This window comes from Piliocolobus tephrosceles, chromosome 5 (genome assembly GCF_002776525.5).
Source record: "Piliocolobus tephrosceles isolate RC106 chromosome 5, ASM277652v3, whole genome shotgun sequence".
NCBI lineage: Eukaryota > Metazoa > Chordata > Mammalia > Primates > Cercopithecidae > Piliocolobus > Piliocolobus tephrosceles.
Genome location: NC_045438.1, coordinates 64,202,426 through 64,223,483, shown reverse-complemented (window position 1 = coordinate 64,223,483; position 21,058 = coordinate 64,202,426). Strand labels below are relative to the sequence as shown.

At 40.5% G+C, this 21,058-nt stretch overlaps 1 protein-coding gene and 1 non-coding gene across 2 annotated transcripts in view; one reads left to right on the top strand and one right to left on the bottom strand.

Annotated features, from left to right (window-relative positions):
* Positions 1 to 21,058, bottom strand: part of SEC63 (SEC63 homolog, protein translocation regulator) — an 85,122-nt gene that overhangs the window by 44,865 nt on the left and 19,199 nt on the right. Inside the window, exons 2-4 of the mRNA XM_023205963.2 lie at positions 9,709 to 9,808; positions 4,912 to 5,026; positions 3,409 to 3,521 (exon numbers count right to left, since the gene is read on the bottom strand). Of these exons, the coding sequence (XP_023061731.1) occupies positions 3,409 to 3,521; positions 4,912 to 5,026; positions 9,709 to 9,808 (328 nt within the window). The remainder of the gene's footprint in view (positions 1 to 3,408; positions 3,522 to 4,911; positions 5,027 to 9,708; positions 9,809 to 21,058) is intronic.
* On the top strand, positions 10,327 to 10,430 carry LOC111538668. The gene has a single exon (XR_002730419.1). It is a non-coding gene; the product is annotated as a U6 spliceosomal RNA (small nuclear RNA).

Below are 21,058 nucleotides of genomic sequence, written 5' to 3'. Positions count from 1 at the left end.
GCTGACTCTCTTGGTAGAGGCTAATGCTGCTAGTGACTTTAACTTGAAGCCAATGCTGATGTGCCATTCCAAAAGTCCTAGAGCTCTTAAGATCTATGCTAAATCTATTCTCCCATCCTCTATAAATAGAACAACAAATCCTTGATGACAGACAGTACATGTGTTGACAGCACGGATTACTGAATATTTTAAGCCCACTGTTGAGACCTGCTCAAAAAAACAAAACGATTCCTTTCAAAAGATTACTGCTCATTGACAATGCACCTGGTCACTCAAGAACTCCGATGGAGCTGTACAAGGATTTAATGTTGTTTTCACACCTGCTAACACAACATTCACCCTGCAGCACATAGATCAAAAAGTAATTTTGACTTTTAAGTCTTATTTAAGAAATAATAACAGTTGCACTGAGCAATTTCAGAGGCTGAGGTGGGCAGATCGCCTGAGGTCAGGAGTTCAAGACCAGCCTGGCCAACATGAAACCCTGTCTCTACTAAAAATACAATAATTTGCCAGGCACAGTGGTGCATGCCTGTAGTCCCTACTACTCGGGAGGCTAAGGAAGGAGAATTGCTTGAATCCAGGAGGCAGAAGTAGCAGTGAGTCAAGATTGTGCCAATGCACTCCAGCCTGAGCAACAGAGTGAGACTCCATCTCAAAAAAAAAAAAACCACAAACACTTTGTAAAGCTATAGCTGCTACAAACAGAGTGATATCTCTGATGGATCTGGGTAAAGTAAATTGAAAACCTTCTGGAAAGGATTCACTATTCTAAATGCCATTAAGGACATTTGTGATTCACAGGAAGAGTCCAAAATGTCAGCATTAAGAGGAGTTTGGTAGAAGTTTATTTCTTTTTTTTTTTTCTTTTTTGTTTTTTGAGATGGAGTCTCACTCTGTCGCCCAGGCTGGAGTGCAATGGCACAATTTCAGCTCACCACAACCTCCAGCTCCCGGGTTCAAGCGGAGTCTCCTGCCTTAGCCTCAAGTAGCTGGGATTACAGGTATGTGCCACCACATCCAGCTAATTTTGAATTTTTAGTAGAGATGGGGTTTCTCCATGTTGGTCAGGCTGGTCTGACCTCAGGTGATCCACCTGTCAGCCTCCCAAAGTGCTGGGATTACAAGGCATGAGCCACCGCACCCAGCCAGAAGTTGATTTCAACCTTCATGGATGACTTGGAACAGTTCAAGACTTCAGTACAGAAAGTCACTACATATGTGCTAGAAATAGCAGGAGAACTAAAGAAGTGGAGCCTGAAGATGTGTCTGAATTGCTGGAATCTCACAATCAAACTTGAACACATGAGTTGCTTCTTATAGTTGAGCAAAGAAAGTAGCTTCTTAAGATGGTATCTATTCCTGATGAAGATGCTATGAACATTGTTGAAATGACAATAAAGGATTTAGAATATTACATAAACTTAAGTTGATAAAGCAGTGGCAGAATGTGAGAGGACTGACTCCAATTTTGAAAGAAGTTCTGGCCGGGTGCGGTGGTTCACACATGTAATCCCAGCACTTTGGGAGGCCGAGGTGGGCGGATCACAAGGTCAGGAGATCGAGACCATCCGGGCTAATACAGTGAAACCCCATCTCTACTAAAAATATAAAAAATTAGCCATGCACGTTGCCGGGCACCTGTAGTCCCAGTTACTCGGGAGGCTGAGGCAGGAGAATGGCGTGAACCCAGGAGGTGGAAGTTGTAGTGAGCCAAGATCGTGCCACTGCACTCAAGCCTGGGCAACCGAGCAAGACTCCATCACACAAAAAAATAAAGAAGTTCTGTGAATGAAATACTATCAAATAGCATCACATGCTAGAGAAATCTTTCATGAAATGAATTTAACTAATGTAGTCAACTTCACTGTTGTCTTATTTTAAGAAATTGTCACAGCCAGCCCAACCTTCAGTAACCACTATCCTTATCAGTCAATAGCCATCAACATCAAGGCAACTCTCCAACAGCAAAAAGAACGCAATTTGTCAAAGGCTCAGATTACTAGCATTTTTTAGCAATACAGTATTTTTAAATGAAGGTATGTACATTGTTTTTTTAAGACATAAGGCTACTGCACACTTAATAGACTATGGTATAGTAGAAACAACTTATATGCAGTAGGAAACAAAAAAATTTACATGACTCACTTTATTGCAATATTTGCTGTATTGCAGGAGACTGGAACTGAACCTAATATCTCCAAAGGATGCTTGTATTTACTTGCATGTTTAAAATGAGTTTACAAAATTATACATCACTGAGTCCTCAAAAGACAGACAATCTCATATTTTACTCTTTCATTCAATGTAAGAGCTGTGTGGGGATGTATTTATCAAGAGTCCCGAAGAACCTAGTTAAGTTTCATCTCTTGGAAGATTAATACCCAAGAGATCACTGCATCTAATTTTAACATACTCTATTCTGTTTCCCAAAAGTGTGCACAAATGTTCCTCAAACTTTATAAATACACAGACATATGTGTGTGGATATAATGTATATGTGAATACATATATCTCACAATAACAATGCACCTTACCTAAGGTGTAAGACCAACAAGAAAAAATATTTGGAAGTTCTGAAAAGATTTGTGAAGAAAGTTTCTGAGCAGCAAAAAAGGAGACCTTAAAAATCCATATCTCAACAAGTACAGTAGTTATTATCTAAGAATAATCTTGTGTGAAGAAATTCTAGGAAGAAAAAGACACCAAAATGAAGTACTTAAAAGTCCAAATTAAACTTGTCTTTAAATAGTTTAAATGAGATAAGCTATACATTGTCAAAACAAGAGAAGCAGATCAAGCCTAAAAAAAAAAAAAAACATAGAAATGATAACAAGATCTAAGTATACCCTCCTCTAATCAAGATGCTAATAAAACAGCTCAATTAACTTATAATTCACCACTTAACTTAATCAAGTTTACAAGACAAAAATTAAAGTTTAATTAAATTAAATTACCACATTAGTGCTGCTGTGTAGTCCCCTAAATACCTGGTAGAATCAACATGAAGTAAGCACTTGGAAAGTATATGACAACTATTTTACTACAACACAAAACTATTTTTTTTTTCTTTAGAGATAGGGTATTACTCTGTCATCGAAGCTGGGCTGCAGTGGCACGGTCACAGCTCACTGCAGCCTTGACCTCCCAGGCTCAACCAATGCTCCCACCTCAGCCTCCCAAGTAGCTAGGACTACAGGCACCCACCACCACACAGGGTTAATTCTTTTATTATTTTTTTTTTGTAGAGATGGGGTCTTGGTATGTTGCCAGGGATGGTCTCAAACTCCTGGGCTCAAGCAATCCTCCTGCCTCAGCCTCCCAAAGTACTGGGATTACAGGCATGAGCCACTGCACCTGGTTTATCTGTACCATTCTTAAAAATCTGTAATGGATCCTGATACTTACGCAGCATAAGCTTTTGCTATCCTCATGAACATAACCTCATCACCTCCTTTATCTGGATGATATTTAAGTGACAGCAAACGATATTGTTTTTTAATTTCTGCCACAGTAGCTCCCTGAAAAAAAAAAAAGAAAGAAAACAAGCTTTCTGTTAGCAAAAATAAGCACAATTCTGTAAGGAAATAATCAATCCTATTTTGAACTTAAAATATGAACTACTCAGTATTTTGAGAAAGACAAAATCCATTTTTCATCCTATATATTTTCCGATAAATTTCATCCATTTTTAAATAAAAACACTTACATTGTCCAATATATGTATTTTATTGAGCACCTATGTGCCACACAGTACACTAAGCACTGATCATTTGAAACTGAAAACAGATGACACATTTACATAAAATAATACTGACATTTAATATCAAAGAAATAGGCCGGGCACAGCCTGTAATCCCAGCACTTTTGGAGGCCGAGGTGGGTGGATCACCTGAGGTCAGGAGTTCATGACCAGCATGGCCAACATATGGTGAAACCCCATCTCTAGCTGGGTGTGGCTCTCATCTCAACCTTCTTGGCTCAAACTATCATCTCTCTCACTTTGGCCTCCCAAGTAGCTAGGACTATAGGTATGTTGCCACCAAACCCAGATAATTTTTTTTTTTATATACAGCCTGGGTGTCACTATGTTGCCCAAACTCCTGACCTCAAGGGATCCTCCCACCTTAGCTTCCCAAAGTGCTAGGATTACATGTGTAAGCCACCGTTCCTGGCTGATATTAGTTATTTCTAAGATCCCCAACCTAGACTTTACCACACTGCTTAAGTGACAATGAATACAAGGTCATAAGATTTTTATCATTCAACTAACACAAATTAACCTCCCAGTTTTAACTTTGCATTAACCAATATTACAGATATCTCTTAAAAATATGCCTTTAGGCCGGGTGCGGTGGCTCACACCTTTAATCCCAGCACTTTGGGAGGCCAAGGCAGGTGGATCACGAGGTCAGGATGATCGAGATCGTCCTGGCTAACACAGTGAAACCCCGTCTCTACTAAAAATACAAAAAATTAGCCAGGCGTGATGGCGGGTGCCTGTAGTCCCAGCTACTCGGGAAGCTGAGGCAGGAGAAAGGTGTGAATTCGGGAGGTGGAGCTTACAGTGAGCTGAGATCGTGCCACTGCACTCCAGCCTGGGCGACAGAGCAAGACTCCATCTCAAAAAAAAAAAAAAAGAAAAAAAAACACCTAAAAAAAATGACCTCTCCTCTCATCTTCAAATACTTTTATTATTTCAGCAATTGAAAACCAATTATTAATAACAATCAACAGTTATAGCTTAAAACAGAATAACAGAGGATTAGACGTCTTATTTTAATAAACAAACTGACCAAAGTCTGATTTAATAAACAAACTGACCAAAGTCTGATTTCTTTTAGAATGAGGACCTATAGCATTTTCATGGGATCACTAAACTAATATGCATTATATAAAAATACTACTTACGGGATCCAAATTTAATACTTCATAAGGATTGTATTCTTGGTATTCTCGGTCTGTTTTGGAAACTTTATATGAAAGGAATAAGAACAATGCCCATCCTGCAAGCAGAACTATTTTCCTGTTTAGGAAAAAGGTAAGTGAATCATCAACAAATACATCTGCATAGAGTCTAAAGACATCATGGCAAGGTCAAGGCAAAAACTCTAAAGTAGTACCATATCACCATGCTACTGATTCAAATTCTACAATCACTGGGTTACAAACTCCTGTTACAGCAAGGACAGTGTCTTTTTACCTTTGCATTCTTTATAATCTAGTACAGTGTCTACTATGTCATATTTTCTCAGTTACTATTTGCACAATTTTAAATACAGAAGTGAATTCAACTTATTAACTTATTGGACCCATTAAATTAGATCAAAATATATAAATACTAAGTAAACCATTTAATGGAAAAAAGAATTGCTCTGACCCAGCAATTACACTTTTATTAAGGTAAACTAGGAAAAACAATTGGTCAGTTGTGCAAAAATAAATACATAGCCTTGTTTATAGCAGCAAACTTTGGAAACAACCTAAATGTCCATTCATAGGAACTGATTAAATAAACCATTTACAGAGAAATAATTAAATAAACCATGATACAGTCACACAATGCAACATTTTGTAGCCAATAGTTATAGAAGGATGTTCATAAAAGGTTAAAAGTATAAAAGAATGTATCATTTGAAAATAAACTAATTTCTGCTCCCTCCAATGTGTTCTAGTGAGTAAAATTATGTGAAAGATTAACATTACCAGCACTGGAGAGGTTAAAGAAAAAGAGAAACTCTCATACACTATACACTCTAAAGTAATATCTGGCAATAAGGTATTAAAAGCCCTAAAGAAATACATACCGTTTTTCTATCAATCCATTTCACTTCAAATAATTTGGAAATAAGTATAAAACTGCGGTCGCAGATGTAAATAAGAGAAAGTATTTCACCGTAGAGATGTATCCATTAGTTTATTTGTACATTCGATGAACCTTTTTTTTTAGACAGAATCTCGCAACCAGGCTGGAGTGCAATGGCACCATCTCGACTCACAGAAACCTCAGTCTCCTGAGTAGCTGAAACTACAGGCTCACACCCACACATCCGGCTAATTGTTGTATTTTTAGTAGAGATGGGATTTTACCATGTTGACTAGGCTGGTCTCAACCTCCTGACCTCAAGTGATCCACCCGCCTCAGCCTCCCAAAGTGCTGGAATTACAGGGGTGAGCCACCGCACCCAGCCTCCGCAGTGAAATACTTTCTGGCCACTAAAAGTATTTGCTGTGGATGACTATCTTATATTGTTAAATTTACAAAATAGCTTTCAAAACTCTATGTATATAAAAGTTATATTACAAATAAGTGTACAAAGTAATTATCTTAATAATAATTAGCTTTAGGTGATGAAACCGAATTACTTTTATTTCTTATACCGAATGACTTTTATTTCTTATACCCTTTGTATGACAATGTTACACTGAGCAAGAACTGTTAGACAACATCAAATGAATCTTAAGAGGCCAAATTAAACAAAATTGGAGTGACCTGTTTTTAAATCATGATCATGGCTCACTGCAGCCTCGACCTCTCAGACTCAAACAATCTTCCCACCTCAGCTTCCCAAAGCACTGGGATTAAGGCATGAGCCACCATGGCCAGCCTACAACAGCAAACTTTTTTAACACTTTTTAAACCCAAAATTTGGTGACAGCCTCAATATGCTAAAAAAAAAAAAAAAAAAAAAAAACTTAAAATATGCTTTACTCTCACATGAATTAACTCCCCTTTTGTTTTTCCAACTCCTCCAAAAGGCTAAAAAAGCTCACAAAACAAAGATAAAATGAAATTGGAAACCAAAAAAATAAAAACCAAGCAAGGCAAAAGGAACAAAACACCTAGGATATGCTAAACCCTATGTTTTACATAGAGCATCTAGTTCTCCAAGCCAAGGAATGAGAAGAGGAAAGGAGAAGCTCATAACAGAATCCCAAGGCTAATGAAAATTACCACAACCAATAAAGCCATGCTCTAGTTTCCTGAGAGCCAAAGCAAAGATGGAAACATAACAGATCACATCATGCTCTGTGTTCAATTTTTTTAAAAAACCCATTTGGTTCCTCTGAAAAGATAAGCGTTTTCCCCACACTTGGCTTCAGTAATTAACTTAAAGTGTCATCTTTTTTTCTGGGTGTGAGATGGAGTCTTGCTCTGTCACCCAGGCTGGAGTGCAGTGGCACAATCTCGGCTCAATGCAACCTTTGCCTCCTGGGCTCAAGCCATTCTCCTGCCTCAGCCTCCCAGGTAGCTGGGGGACCACAGGCATGCACCACCATGCCTGGCTAATTTTTTGTATTTTTTTAGTAGAGACAGGGTTTCACTTTGTTGGCCAGGCTTGTCTCAAACTCCCGACCTCAGGTGATCCACCCACCTAAGCCTCCCAAAGTTCTGGGATTACAGGCTTGAGCCACCATGCCCAGCCTGAAGTGTCATCTTTAGAAGCAACTTTCAAAAATTACATGCCTTAGTTTTGCAGATGATGGCAGAAGAAAAGCATTACACAACAACTGTTTAACCTTGAAAGAATGTTTCAAGATTAAGTAGAAAAAGTTTTAATGGTTTATGACCTTATCTAAATTGTTACCAGTATATATTTAATTCTTCCTTACCGAAACTTCCTTAATGTGTACTTTAAGTAAATCAGTTAATTAATCACTAAAGGAGCTTCACAAAGTTTTTTTCCTTGAAAACTGAGGTTCAGATACCCACAAAGTCTTGAACAAAGCCAGACAAGAGACTGGGAGGCCAAAAATACAGGCATCCCTTGGTATCCTCAAGGGACTGGTTCCAGGACCCCACAGATACCAAAATCCATAGATGCTCAAGTCCCCAGTATAAAATGATGTCACATTTGCATATAACCTACATACATCCTCCCGTGTACATTAAATCATCTCTAAATTACTTATAATACCTAATACAATGTACACTGTGGAAACACTTATTATACCATATTTTTATTTATACTTTTAATTGTTGTATTGTTATTTTTCTTGTTTTCCCCAAATATTTTCAATTCACAGTTTGTTGAATCTTCCGATGTGGAATCCGCAGATATTGGGGGGGGAACTGTTTTTTGTCTTGCTGCTTTATGAAAATTTAATTTAAAATGAGAACCAACAGCAAAGAATAAACAGTGAAGAGAAAATTACTCAAGACTAACTATGCCTTTAGTTTCACCTCATTAAAGAACTCTTAACACCAAAGCTAGAATTTCCCTCCTCCTACAAAGAAACTAAACTGGGTGGCTCACGCAGGGTGGCTCACGCCTGTGATCCTACCACTTCTGGAGGCGAGGGCAGGCAGATCAATCAAGCCCAAGAGTTCAAAAACAGCCTGGGCAACATGGTGAAACCTCATCCCTATAAAAAAATACAGGGAGGCCGAGATGGGCGGATCACGAGGTCAGTAGACACGGTGAAACCGCGTCTCTACTAAAAAATACAAAAAACTAGCCAGTCGACGTGGCGGACGCCTGTAGTTCCAGCTACTCGGGAGGCTGAGGCAGGAGAATGGTGTAAACCCGGGAGGCGGAGCTTGCAGTGAGTTGAGATCCGGTCACTGCACTCCAGCCTGGGCGACAGAGCGAGACTCTGCCTCAAAAAAAAAAAAAAAAAAAATTAACCAGGTATGGTGGCACACACCGGTACTCCCACCTACTCAGGAAGCTGAGGTGGGAGGATGCCTGAGCCCAAGGAGGCTGAGGCTGCAGTGAGCCAAGATGGCACCACTGCACTCCAGCCTGGGCAACAGGGCAAGATTCTGTCTCAAAAAAAAGAAAAAAGAAAAAAAGAAAAAGAAACTAAATTAGGTAAAGTTAAACCTTATGAAGAAAAACTAAATCCCCTGAAATTATGCTGAAAAAACTATCATTTAAACCAAGACTTTTAAATAACTGATTCTACTCTCACTAATTTCTTTTGCTACATCTTCTCTTCCTACTGGATAAATGTAGGTAATTCACGAGACATAGTAGTCCGATAAGGGTAACGCTCTCATCTCCTGTCAGTTTCATCTAGTACCTCTAAACTGATGACGAAGGATAAATGCCCAAAGCCTTGCTCTTAACCAGTACACCCCATAGCCTCACAGAATTAAACTGGTCTGCTATAACTAAACACGTTAATGGCCTGCTTAAGCAGATAGGCCTGCTAAAATAAAGGGTGATTAGGTCCCTGATCCAATACTTCTAACTACATGACTTTGGTCAAGTTATGTCATCATTCTTAGCCTTAGTTTCCTTATCTGAGAAAAAGCAAAACCATCTACTTTGAAGTGAATACAGAATTAAATTAGATAACATATAAGGCCCTAGCACAGATTCTAGCATACAGTAGGTACTCAATAAACTTTATCACCATGAAATGCTAACTTGTTCATGTCACCTACTTCTGAAATCTTTTAACGATTTCCCCATAGTCTTTAAGATAAAATTCAAATCCTGGCACAAGGTGCACAAGGTCCTTCAAGATATGACCTATCTCTCTCTACCCCCAATCCCCAGCAACAGCACATTCTCCTTCCTTTGAACTTCTAAACCAATCTGTTCAGACTGTTCCCACATTTTCTCATATTTTACCCTTACTACAGATTACAATTTCTTTACAGACACAATAACTTATTCATCATTACACATATATTTTGTATGGCCTAGCAAAGAATAAGCATTAAGTAGGTTTTTTTTCTTGAAATCCATTACTTACTTTACTGTAGGAATAATATTTGGCTGGGGTTTTAATAACCGTAAACGATACCACATACACCTTCCATATACTTTTCTGATATTCTTTAATCGAATTTGCTCTGTCAAGAAAGAAAAATAAGATGAATTAAAAACCATTTTTCACAGTGAAGGCAAAACCAGAGTTAACTGGTTAACTAACCTTCATTATCACGCTAATAGTTTACTGGAACATGAAATTACTGCCTATTCAAATAGCCTTTAAAAAACTTACAAGATAGGTTGTTTAACCTATCTAGAAAACTTCATTCAACCACCAGGTGACCATTTTTCACATGAGGCTTAATGAAAATGCAAAAACTGACTTGCACCCAAAATATTCAGTCAGATATAATCAGTAATTTCTGGGAAATTCTCTCCCTCTTTCCCCTCTGCTATAGAAGGAACGAGAAGTATAAAACAGTTAAAACATGGTTTATTAAGGAAGCTAAGCAGAAATAATACTCCTCAAACACAAAAATAAACACCTATCAAAATGTCTTCTAATCAACAAAGTTTAGATCTCATCTATTTATGATATAAAACTAGTAAGACTTGGAGCTGTAACATAAAATCAACTTGCAGTTAAAACAAAGGTTGAGTACTTGCTTCAGCAGCACATACACTAAAACCAGAGCAACACAGAGATTAGCATGGTCCTTGCCCAAAGATGATATGCATATTTGTGAAGTATTTTTTTTGTTTTTTGTAGAAACTGGGTCTTGCTATGTTGCCAAGGCTGATCTCAAACTCCTGGCCTCAAGCACACCTCCTGCCTCAGAGCACCCTGGTCCCTAAAAAAAGCACCATTTAAAAAATGTTATTAAAAAAAAAGGGGGGCCGGGCACGGTGGCTCACGCCTTTAATCCCAGCACTTTGGGAGGCCGAGGTGGGTGGATCACCTGAGGTCAGGAGCTTGAGACCAGCCTCAACATGAAGAAACCCCGTCTCTGCTAAAAATACAAAATTAGCCAGGCGTGGTGGTGCATGCCTGTAATCCCAGCTACTCGGGAACCTGAGGCAGGAGAATTGCTTGAACCTGGGAGGCGGAGGTTGCAGTGAGCCGAGATCGCACCGTTGCACTCCAGCCTGGGCAACAAGAGCAAAACTCCGTCTCAAAAAAAAAAAAAAAAAAAGGTAGAGTAAAATTCAGTATCACAAATTATAATTATTTTGTGTTAAGCTGGAAGTCTCCTAAACCCGTAAAACTTAGGTTTATGGGGTCAGGCACTGTGGCTCACCTCTGTAATCCCAGCACTTTGGGAGGGCGAGGCAGGCGGATCACCTGAGGTCAGGAGTTGAAGACCAAGCTGGTCAACATGGCAAAACCCCATCTCTACTAAAAATACAAAAATTAGGCAGGCATAGTGGTGCACACCTATAGTCCCAGCTACTCAGGAGGCTGAGGCATGAGAATCACTTGAACCCAGGAGGCAGAGGTTGCAGTAAGCGGAGATCCCTCCAGCCTGGGCAACAGAGTAAAACTCCATCTCAAAACAAACAAAAAACTTAAGTTTATATAAGAGTTGTGACAAAAGCTATTATTTTAAGGCCGGGCACAGTGGCTCACGCCTGCAATCCCAACACTTTGGGAGGATGAAGCGGGCAGATCAGGAGGTCAGGAATTCAAGACCAGCCAGTTCAAGACCAGCCTGCCCAACATGGTGAAACTCCATCTCTACTAAAAATACAAAACTAGCCAGGTGTGGTGGCGCATGCCTGTAATCCGTTACTCAGGAGGCTGAGGCAGGAGAATCAGTTGAACCTGGGAGGCGCAGGTCGCAGTGAGCCTAGATCGTGCCATGGCACTCCAGCCTGGGCAACAAGAGTGAAACTCCATCTCAAAAAAAAAAAAAAAAACTATTATTTTCAGCCTCAGGAAAAACTTGCAGTTCAATTAAAAAGAAATTAAGCCCAAGCAAAAATAGTATGTATTGTTTTACTAAATTCACCACAAGCACTTGGATTGAATGACTCTCCCAAGTTTAAAAAAAAAAAATGTATTGGGAGGCCGAGGCAGGCACATCATGAGGTCAGGAGATAGAGATCATCCTGGCTAACACAGTGAAACCCCCTCTCCACTAAAAAGACAAATAATTAGCCAGGCGTGGTGGCACGTGCCTGTAGTCCCAGCTACTCGGGAGGCTGAGGCAGCAGAATCACTTGAACCCAGGAGGCAGGATGCAGTGAGCCAAGATCACACCACTGTACTCTAGCCTGGGTGACAGAGCAAGACTCCGTCTCAAAAAAAAGAAAAAAAAATTAAGTTTCGAAATAAAAATCTGCCTTTTTAAGAAGATGGCACCAAAAACAAAGGAGGAAGCCCTTGCCCACCCCAAAGCCAAAGTCAAAGCAAAGGCTTTGAAGAACAAGAAGGCAGTGCTGAAAGGCATCCACAACCACACAAAATAAGACTGGCCACCCACCTTCCAGTGGCCTAAGACAATGCAGCTCCAAAGGCAGTTCAAATGTCCTAGGAAGACCACCACCACAAAAAACAAGCTTTATCATTATGACATTATCAAGTTCCCCTTGACTACTAAGTCAGCCATGAAGAAGACACCAGTACATTTGTGTTTACTATGGATATTAAGGGCAACCAGATCAAACAGGCTGTGAAGAGGCTCTATGACACTGGCATGGCCAAGGTAAACATACTCATCAGGCCTAATGGAGAGAAGAAAGTGTATGCTCAACTGGCTCCTAACTTATGATGTTTTGAATGCTGCCAGCACAACTGAGATGATCTAAAATGAGTCCAGCTGGTTAATTACAATTTTTTTTACCATATTAAAAAAATCTACAAAACTGCAGTTCTTAAATGAGATAACAGGTAAGTAAAAGGACTTGGCATATAGAAGGTTCCAAAACCACCATGTAAGAAGTCCAACTACCCTGTTACCACCATGCTTAGATGAAGTCATCCACATGGGAGGACTACCCAGCAAGAAGCACCAAAACCAAGTATTGGGAAGAAGGAGGGATCCATGTAGGGGAGAGTATGGTAGCAGAAAAGGAAACTGATAATATGCAGGGGAACTGATTGAATAAGTTAATATATTAAAGATACCTGGGGCTGGGCGCGGTGGCTCAAGCCTGTAATCCCAGCGCTTTGGGAGGCCGAGACGGGTGGATCACGAGGTCAGGAGATCGAGACCATCCTGGCTAACACGGTGAAACCCCGTCTCTACTAAAAATACAAAAAATTAGCCGGGCGAGGTGGCAGGCACCTGTGGTCCCAGCTACTCGGGAGGCTGAGGCAGGAGAATGGCGTGAACCCGGAGGGCAGAGGTTGCAGTGAGCTGAGATCCGGCCATTGCACTCCAGCCTAGGCGACAGAGCAAGACTCCGTCTCAAAAAAAAAAAAAAAAGATACCTGGAGTTAGTTTTCCACTGTCAAGAAAAAGGAGTGAAAAAATAGAAAACAAGAATGAACCCTGTACTGCTGGACTGTAATTAAAGATATCACTATGAATGAATATCTTTTAATAAAGAAATACAAATGCAGCTCTAAATACATACATACATACATACCCCCTAGCTCTATCTACTAAATGGGCCTAGAAGCAGAAAAATCCCAGTAGCAATGAGCACATCTAGCATGCAGATCTTGGCTTCTAAATACCATTCTCCACTAACAGGAACCAGGAATCCAATTATCCTCCCACAAAATACTAATTACAAAGGGAAAACGAATGACTTTACAGTTGGGTAGGCTGAATAACTGTTTCCCACGATGTCCACATCCTGATACCTGGAACCAGTAAATACACCATCTTAAATGACAAAAGGGACTTTACAGATATGACTAAGTTAAGGATCTTGAAATAAGGAGATTATCATAGGAGGACCATAACCACAGGGGTACTTTTAAGAGGGAGGCAGGAGGGTCAAAGACAGAGATGGTGATATGACAGTGAAAGCAGACGCTGGACTAATGCCCTTTTTAAAGGTGAGAGAAGGGCCACAAGCTATCTACAGAAGCTGGAAAAGGCAAGAAAGCAGATTCTACCGTAGAGCCTCCAGAAGAAACGAGCCCTGCCAACATCACGACTTCAGCCCAAAGAAACTGGTTTTGGACTTCTGGCCTCCAGAACTGTTAAGAGAACAAATGTGTGCTGTTTTAAACCAATGAGTTTGTGGTAATTTGTTACATCAGCAATAGGAAACATAGAACACCTAAACAGACACCACCTCAATCAAGTGATCAGTGAGCATCGCCAAAAAAAAAGACAACCTAAAATCATACACCACCTAACAGCATGCAATGAGAAGAACACAGAATCAGTTTTGTGAAATTCCTGCCGAAGATACATAACGTGACTCTAATAATGAGAACACTGTACAACTCAAACTCCAATTCATTTTACTAAATAACTGGTCTCTAATCTTTAAAGTAGAGGGAAAAGTAACTACTTCAGACTAAAGAAGACTAAAGAAACACATCAACTAAATGTGGTATGTGACTCTAAATTGGATATTTTACTCTAAAGAACATCAAGAAAAGTGACAAAACCCAAATGGAGTCAGACAATGAGATGGCAGTAATGCCAATTTTCCGATTTTCATGGTTTAGTTATGAACACTTGAAAATACCACAGTGATTTTTAAATATGTATTTTATTAAATTAAGCCTCTACAGTCTCCCACTTTCAAGTATAAAATCAAGGAAACATTTTATGAGGTTTTATAAGAACAATGCTGAAGTCTCTTTATGAAGCAGACAGTTTGATCTACTCAAAGGTATGATGTTCTACTGTTCCTGGTCAAGAGAAAGTACACATGGTTTTCAGCCCTTTATTCTTGGGGGCCACACAATGCATGGACCTTGTGTGCCCCACTCTGCCAACCTAAAAATTAAATCTTAACCTTTAAGGATAGTATTTAAATCAATCAATAAGTACTACAGGCCACAGTTTACACGTTAACATAGTAGCAGTTAGATTTCCAGCAAAACTAAATATTCATGGTACACATTCCAAATCTCTGTATGAATGACCTCAAGTCAAAGTAACTATTACAAGTCAAGTTATTCCAGACAGTTTTTTAATAAGACACTTAACAGAATAAAATGAAGTTCACTTATAAACTTGCTTATTGAATTACTATTTTCATGGGCTCTAAAAATTATGTTAGAAGTATCCTTAACTTATACTGTTTTTAAAGAAATTATCCACATTTATAGAACAGGAAATCCTAAGATCATAAAACAATAAAAACAACGTGTCATAACTGCTCTCAGCAGCTGAACTTCATATAGTAAAGCTGCAAGGATAATCTAGATTTGGGTTATGGCTGTGCTTCATAAACCATATAGTGCCTTTGCTAAAAAAGTCACTCTGTCCATGCTGGATGATCTGCCAGTCAGCAGTATTACTGATTGAACTTTTAGCACCATAATCATAAAACCCAAAGAGGTGAAGGAATATTAGTCAGATCTAAAGTCTTCAAACTTGTTTGCCTACTTACCACATAGTATCCAACAGTTTTTCAACTCTTGTCTCCTTCCCTCCCTCTCGTAGACCCCAGTGTGAATTGCTGCCATTGTTATGTCCATGTGTGCCCAGTATTTAGCTCCCACTTATAAGTGAGAACATGCAGTATTTGGTCTTGTTTCTGCTTTAATTCATTTAGAATAATACCCTCCAGCTGCATGTATGTGCTTTAAAGGACATTACTTCATTCTTTTTAATGGCCGTGTAGTATTCTACGTGTATATGCACTACTGTTTTTTTTTTTTTTTTTTTTGGAGACAGAGTTTCACTCTTGTTGCCCAGGCTGGAGTGCAATGGCGCAATGTCGGCTCACCACAACCTCCGCCTCCCGGGTTCAAGCGATTCTCCTTGCCACAGCCTCTCGAGTAGCTGGGATTACAGGCATGCGTCACCACATCTGGCTAATTCTGAATTTTTAGTAGAGATGGGGTTTCTCCATGTTGGTCAGGCTGGTCTCGAACTCCTTACCTCAGGTGATCCACCTGCCTCAGCGTCCCAAAGTGCTGGTGTGTCCGGAATTGGTGGGTTCTTGGTCTCACTGACTTCAAGAATGAAGCCACGGACCCTAGTGGTAAGTATTACAGTTCTTAAAGATGGTGTGTCCAGAGTTTGTTCCTTCAGATGTTCAGATGTGTCTGGAGATTGTTCCTTCTGGTGGGTTCATGGTCTCGCTGTCAGGAGTGAAGCTGCAGACCTTCGTGGTGAGTGTTACATCTCTTAAAGGCAGTGCATCTGGAGTTGCTCCTTCTTCCAGGTGGGTTTGTGGTCTCCCTGGCTTCAGGAGTGAAGCTGCAGAACCTCCCCGTGAGTGTCAGAGCTCATAAAGGCAGCATGGACCCAAAGAGTGAGCAGCAGTTAAGATTTATTGCAAAGATGCAAAGAGTGAAAGAACAGGTGACCTGATCCGGTTGCCACTGCTGGCTTGGGCAGCCTGCTTTTATTCCCTTATCTGACCCCACCCACATCCTGCTGATTGATCTATTTTCCAGAGAGCTGACTGGTCCATTTTCCAGAGCGCTGACTGGTCCATTTTGACAGAGTGCTGATTGGTGCGTTTACAATCCTCGAGCTAGACAGAGTCACAGAGTGCTAGTTAGCTAGATACAGAGTTAACTAGATACAGAGTACCAATTGGTGTATTTACAAACCTTGAGCTAGACACAGAGTACTGATTGGTGTATCTACAATCCTTGAGCTAGACACAGAGTGCTAGACGGAAAAGTTATCCAAGTCTCCACTAGGTTAGCTAAATACAGAGTGCTGATTGGTGCACATATGATCCTCCCGCTAGATATAAAAGTTCTCCAAGCCCCCATCCAGTTCAGGAGCCCACCTGGCTTCACCCAGTGGATCCTACACCAGGGCTGCAGGCGGAGCTGCCCGCCAGTCCCGAGCCGCGCCTGCACTGGGATTACAGGCATGAGCCACCATGCCCAGCCACTGCATTTTCTTTATCCAGTCCACCATTGATAGACACCTGGGTTGGTACTACCTCTTTGCTATTGTGAGCAGTGCTGCGATGAACATGGGTGCATGTCTTCTGGTAGAACAATTTATTTTCTTTTAGATATATATCCAGTAATGGGATTGCTGGGTCAAATCACAATTCTCAGTTGAGAAATCTGCAAACTGCTTTTCACAGTGGCTGAGCTAGTTTACATTCCCACCAGCAGTGTATAAGTGTCCCCTTTTCCCTGCAGCCTCACTAGCATCTGTTTTTTGACTTTTTTATAATAGCCATTCTGACTAGTATGAGATGATCTCTCACAGTGGTTTTGATTTGCTTTTATCTGATTAGTGATGTTGAGCATTTTTCATGTTTATTGGCCACTTAAAAAAAAATTTTCGGCCGGGCGCAGTGGCTCAAGCCTGTAATCCCAGCACTTTGGGAGGCCGAGACGAGCGGATCACGAGGTCAGGAGATCGAGACCATCCTGGCTAACACTGTGAAACCCCGTCTCTACTAAAAAATACAAAAAAAACTAGCCGGGCAAGGTGGCGGGCGCCTGTAGTCCCAGCTACTCGGGAGGCTGAGGCAGGAGAATGGGGTAAACCCGGGAGGCGGAGCTTGCAGTGAGCTGAGATCTGGCCACTGCACTCCAGCCCAGGCGACAGAGTGAGACTCCGTCTCAAAAAAAAAAAAAAAAAAAAATCTTCTTTTAAGAAATGTTCATGACTTTTGCCCACTTTTTAATGGGAATATTTTTTGCTTGTTAAATTCCTTATACATTCTGGATATTAGACCTTTGTTGGATGCATAATTTGTAAATATTTTCTCTTATTCTGTAAGTTGTCTGTTCACTCTGTTGATAGTTTCTTTTGCTGTGCAGAATCTCTTTTAGTTTAATCAGGTCCATTTGTCAATTCTTGCTTTTGCTGCAACTGTAAAGCTGATACATTAAAATAATTACATCTCTTTCAAATGCATCCAAAGAAAGCTAAAAACCACAGCAATTTCATACCCATCATCATCCATTTACAAAAATGTACGAACAGTCCTTCATTCTACTTCTCCCATATAATATTATCCTAATGTAATATATTTCATCCTGGTGAGTTAATTTTTTTTGTTTGTTTTTGTTTTGAGACAGGGTCTTGCTCTGTCACCAGGCTAGACTACAGTAATGCCATCACGGTTTACTGCATCCTCAATCTCCCAGGCTCAAGTGATCTTCTCACCTCAGCCTCTGGAGTAGCTGGGACTACAGGAACATGCCACCATGCCTGGCTAGTTTTTTTTTCGTACAGATAAGGAGATCTATGTTGCCCGGGCTGGTTTCAAACTCCTGGGCTCAAGCAATCCTCCCTCCACAGCCTCCCAAAGTGCTAGGATTACAGGTGTGAGACACCACACCTGGCCCCAGTAAGTCATTTCTTTATTTATTTATTTTTTTTTCTGATGGAGTCTCATTCTGTAGCCCAGGCTGGAGTGCAATGGCGCGATCTCGGCTCACTGCAACCTCTGCCTCCCAGGTTCAAGTAATGCCTCAGCCTTCCAAGTAGCTGGGATTACAGGCATGCAACACCACACCCAGTTAATTTTGTATTTTTAGTAGAGATGGGGTTTCGCCATGTTGGCCAGGCTGATCTCAAACTCCTGACCTCCAGTTCCACCCACCTTGGCCTTCCAAAGTGCTGGGATTACAGGTGTGAGACACCACATCTGGCCCCAGTAAGTCACTTCCTTTTTTTTTTTTCTTTTTTTCTGATGGAGTCTCACTCTGTCACCCAGGCTGGAGTGCAATGGCACAATCTCAGCTCACTGCAACCTCTGCCTCCCAGGTTCAAGCAATGCCTCAGCCTTCCAAGTAGCTGGGATTACAGGCATGCACCACCACACCCAGCTTATTTTGTATTTTTAGTAGAGATGGGGTTTCGCCATGTTGCCAGACTGGTCTCAAACTCCTGACCTCCAGTTCCACCCACTTGGCCTCCCAAAATGCTGGGATTACAGGCATGAGCCACTGCACCCAGCCAGCCCCAGTAATTCATTTCTTATAATACCGAAATACACTTCTTAAAATTACTTTTTTAATTCCCTGTGACTTTAAAGTTTTTCCCAATTTTTTTGTTTTGAAAATATTCAAGTCATCATAAAAGCTGAAAGAATATTACAATGGCCAGGCCAGATCACGCCTGTAATCCCAGCACTCTAGGAGGCTGAGGCAGGAGGATCACTTGAGCTCAGGGGTGCAAGTCTATCCTGGGCAACACAGGAAGACCCTGTCTCTACAAAAACTTTAAAAATTACCTGGGCATGGTGGTACACGCCTACAGTCCCAGCTACTCAGGAGGATGAGGCAGGAGGATCACGGGAGCCCAGCAATTTGAGGCTGTAGCGAGCCATGATCATATTACTGCAGTTCAGCCTGGGCAATGGTGCGAGACAGTGTCTCAAAGAAAAAAAAACAACTAAAACTTATTTTTGAAAACAGAAAGTACACTTCTGTCAGTATGGCTCAATCTTTGCCAAAATAGCTTTACCTTGTACTTCAAGTGTATTTAGTCAAAACCTAAAGCTGCAGATTAGCTTATTTGATTTATAGAAAACATATACCATACAACCTAATTGGCAAAGGCAGTTTTCATTATTAAACTAACCAACCAAATTGAACTGTCAAAAAAAAGTTCATGCCTGTAATCCCAGCACTTTGGGAGGCCGAGGCAGACAGATTGCATGAGGTCAGGAGTTCGAGACCAGGCTGGCCAACATGGCAAAACCCCATCTCTACTAAAAATACAAAAAATTAGGCAGGTGTGGTGGTCAGCGCCTGTAATTCCAGCTGCTCAGGAGGCTGAAGCAGGAGAATCACTTGAACCCAGGAGGCAGAGGCTGCAGTGAGCCAAGATTATGCCACTGCCCTCCAGCCCGGGTGAAAGTACAAGATTGCCTCAAAAACTAAAAAATAGTAAAAAATAAAAATAAAAATAATTTTTAAAAAAAGTTTAAAAAAACAATCTTTCCTTTAATCGTGGTTTCCCAGAATGTTTCAGAATATGAAAAGCATGAAAATAACTTGGAAGTGAAAAACTGGGAATCATGGCTCTAGATGACCAAAAAATAAAAGTCATCCAGTAATCACTATGCTCTTAACTTGAATCTGAATAGTTAGCCATGATATCTCATTCCCAAGGCCAGTTCAGAACCATTTGGATTTGGAATATAGGCTTCATAAGACTACATATTGTTCACCATCACCACCACCCAGGATACACAATCACAGATTACCTAAATCAGAAGGGTTACAGAAACGTGGGATCTACTTAACACCTATCCACTACACATACTCTGGCAATGGAGGAGGGAACCTAGAAGGCAACTGAAAATTTCTTGAACAACAAAAAAAAAAAACCACTGGATCACAGCAGAACCACCCCTCTACCACCAAAGTTCACAATTCTCAGGAATTCCTGAACAATCTAAGTGCAAACCAATACAAACCAAGAAGTTCAAATAAATCAAGAGTTTTATCTTCCCTAAGCGAGTACTTGACAGCAGCATACAATTATATACTATCTCTTTCTCTTTTCCTTTTATGGTACTGAAATAAGTACTACAGAGCAGGGCTTTTCAACATCAGCGATACTGACATTTTGGACTACACAATTCTTATAATTTAATGTTTCTGTGCATTTTAGGATGTTTAGCAGCATCGTGATCTCTACCCACTAGACGCCAGGAACAGCTCCCCAGTGGAGACCAAAAAAAATCTTCAGAAATTCACAAATATCCTCTGGGACACAAAATTGCCCCCGATTTAAAGTGCACACATACACACACACACACACAGGCACACAGACATAGCTACAGAGGGTTCATGAAAAGCAAGTTAAACGATATGACCTACATATCAGGAACACAGGGAAAAGAAGGATAGGAAAGGTTGGCAGAATAAACCAGGCAGGCAACAATTGTCTTCTCCCATTCCCCTAAAAGTATTCTTTAAAAAAAAAAGACTCGTTGTAGTATCTTTCAGTACTTACCTGGGAGGAGGGGAGGGAAGAAGGGAAAGGAGGACCTGGGAAGCTTCATTATTAATGTACTAACCACCCTGTTAGCTCTGTCCTCCTATTTTTCTTTTACTCTTAATCTTATAGTGATAATCCATAGCCTAAGTAAAAGATTAACCAAAAACAGGTAAAACAAGAGAAAATGGAAGAGAAATTCAAGTACTAGGAAACTAAATAAATGCTAGCTAAGAAGGAAAGTCAACTTAACACACAAGAATGTATGTCCCACCAGAACTTTAAAAACCACATACCCCAAAGTAAAAACAATTCATTGAGCTGAAAAGGCCTCTGAAGATGAGTGCAGAGTGTGTCTTGTTCAAGATCGCA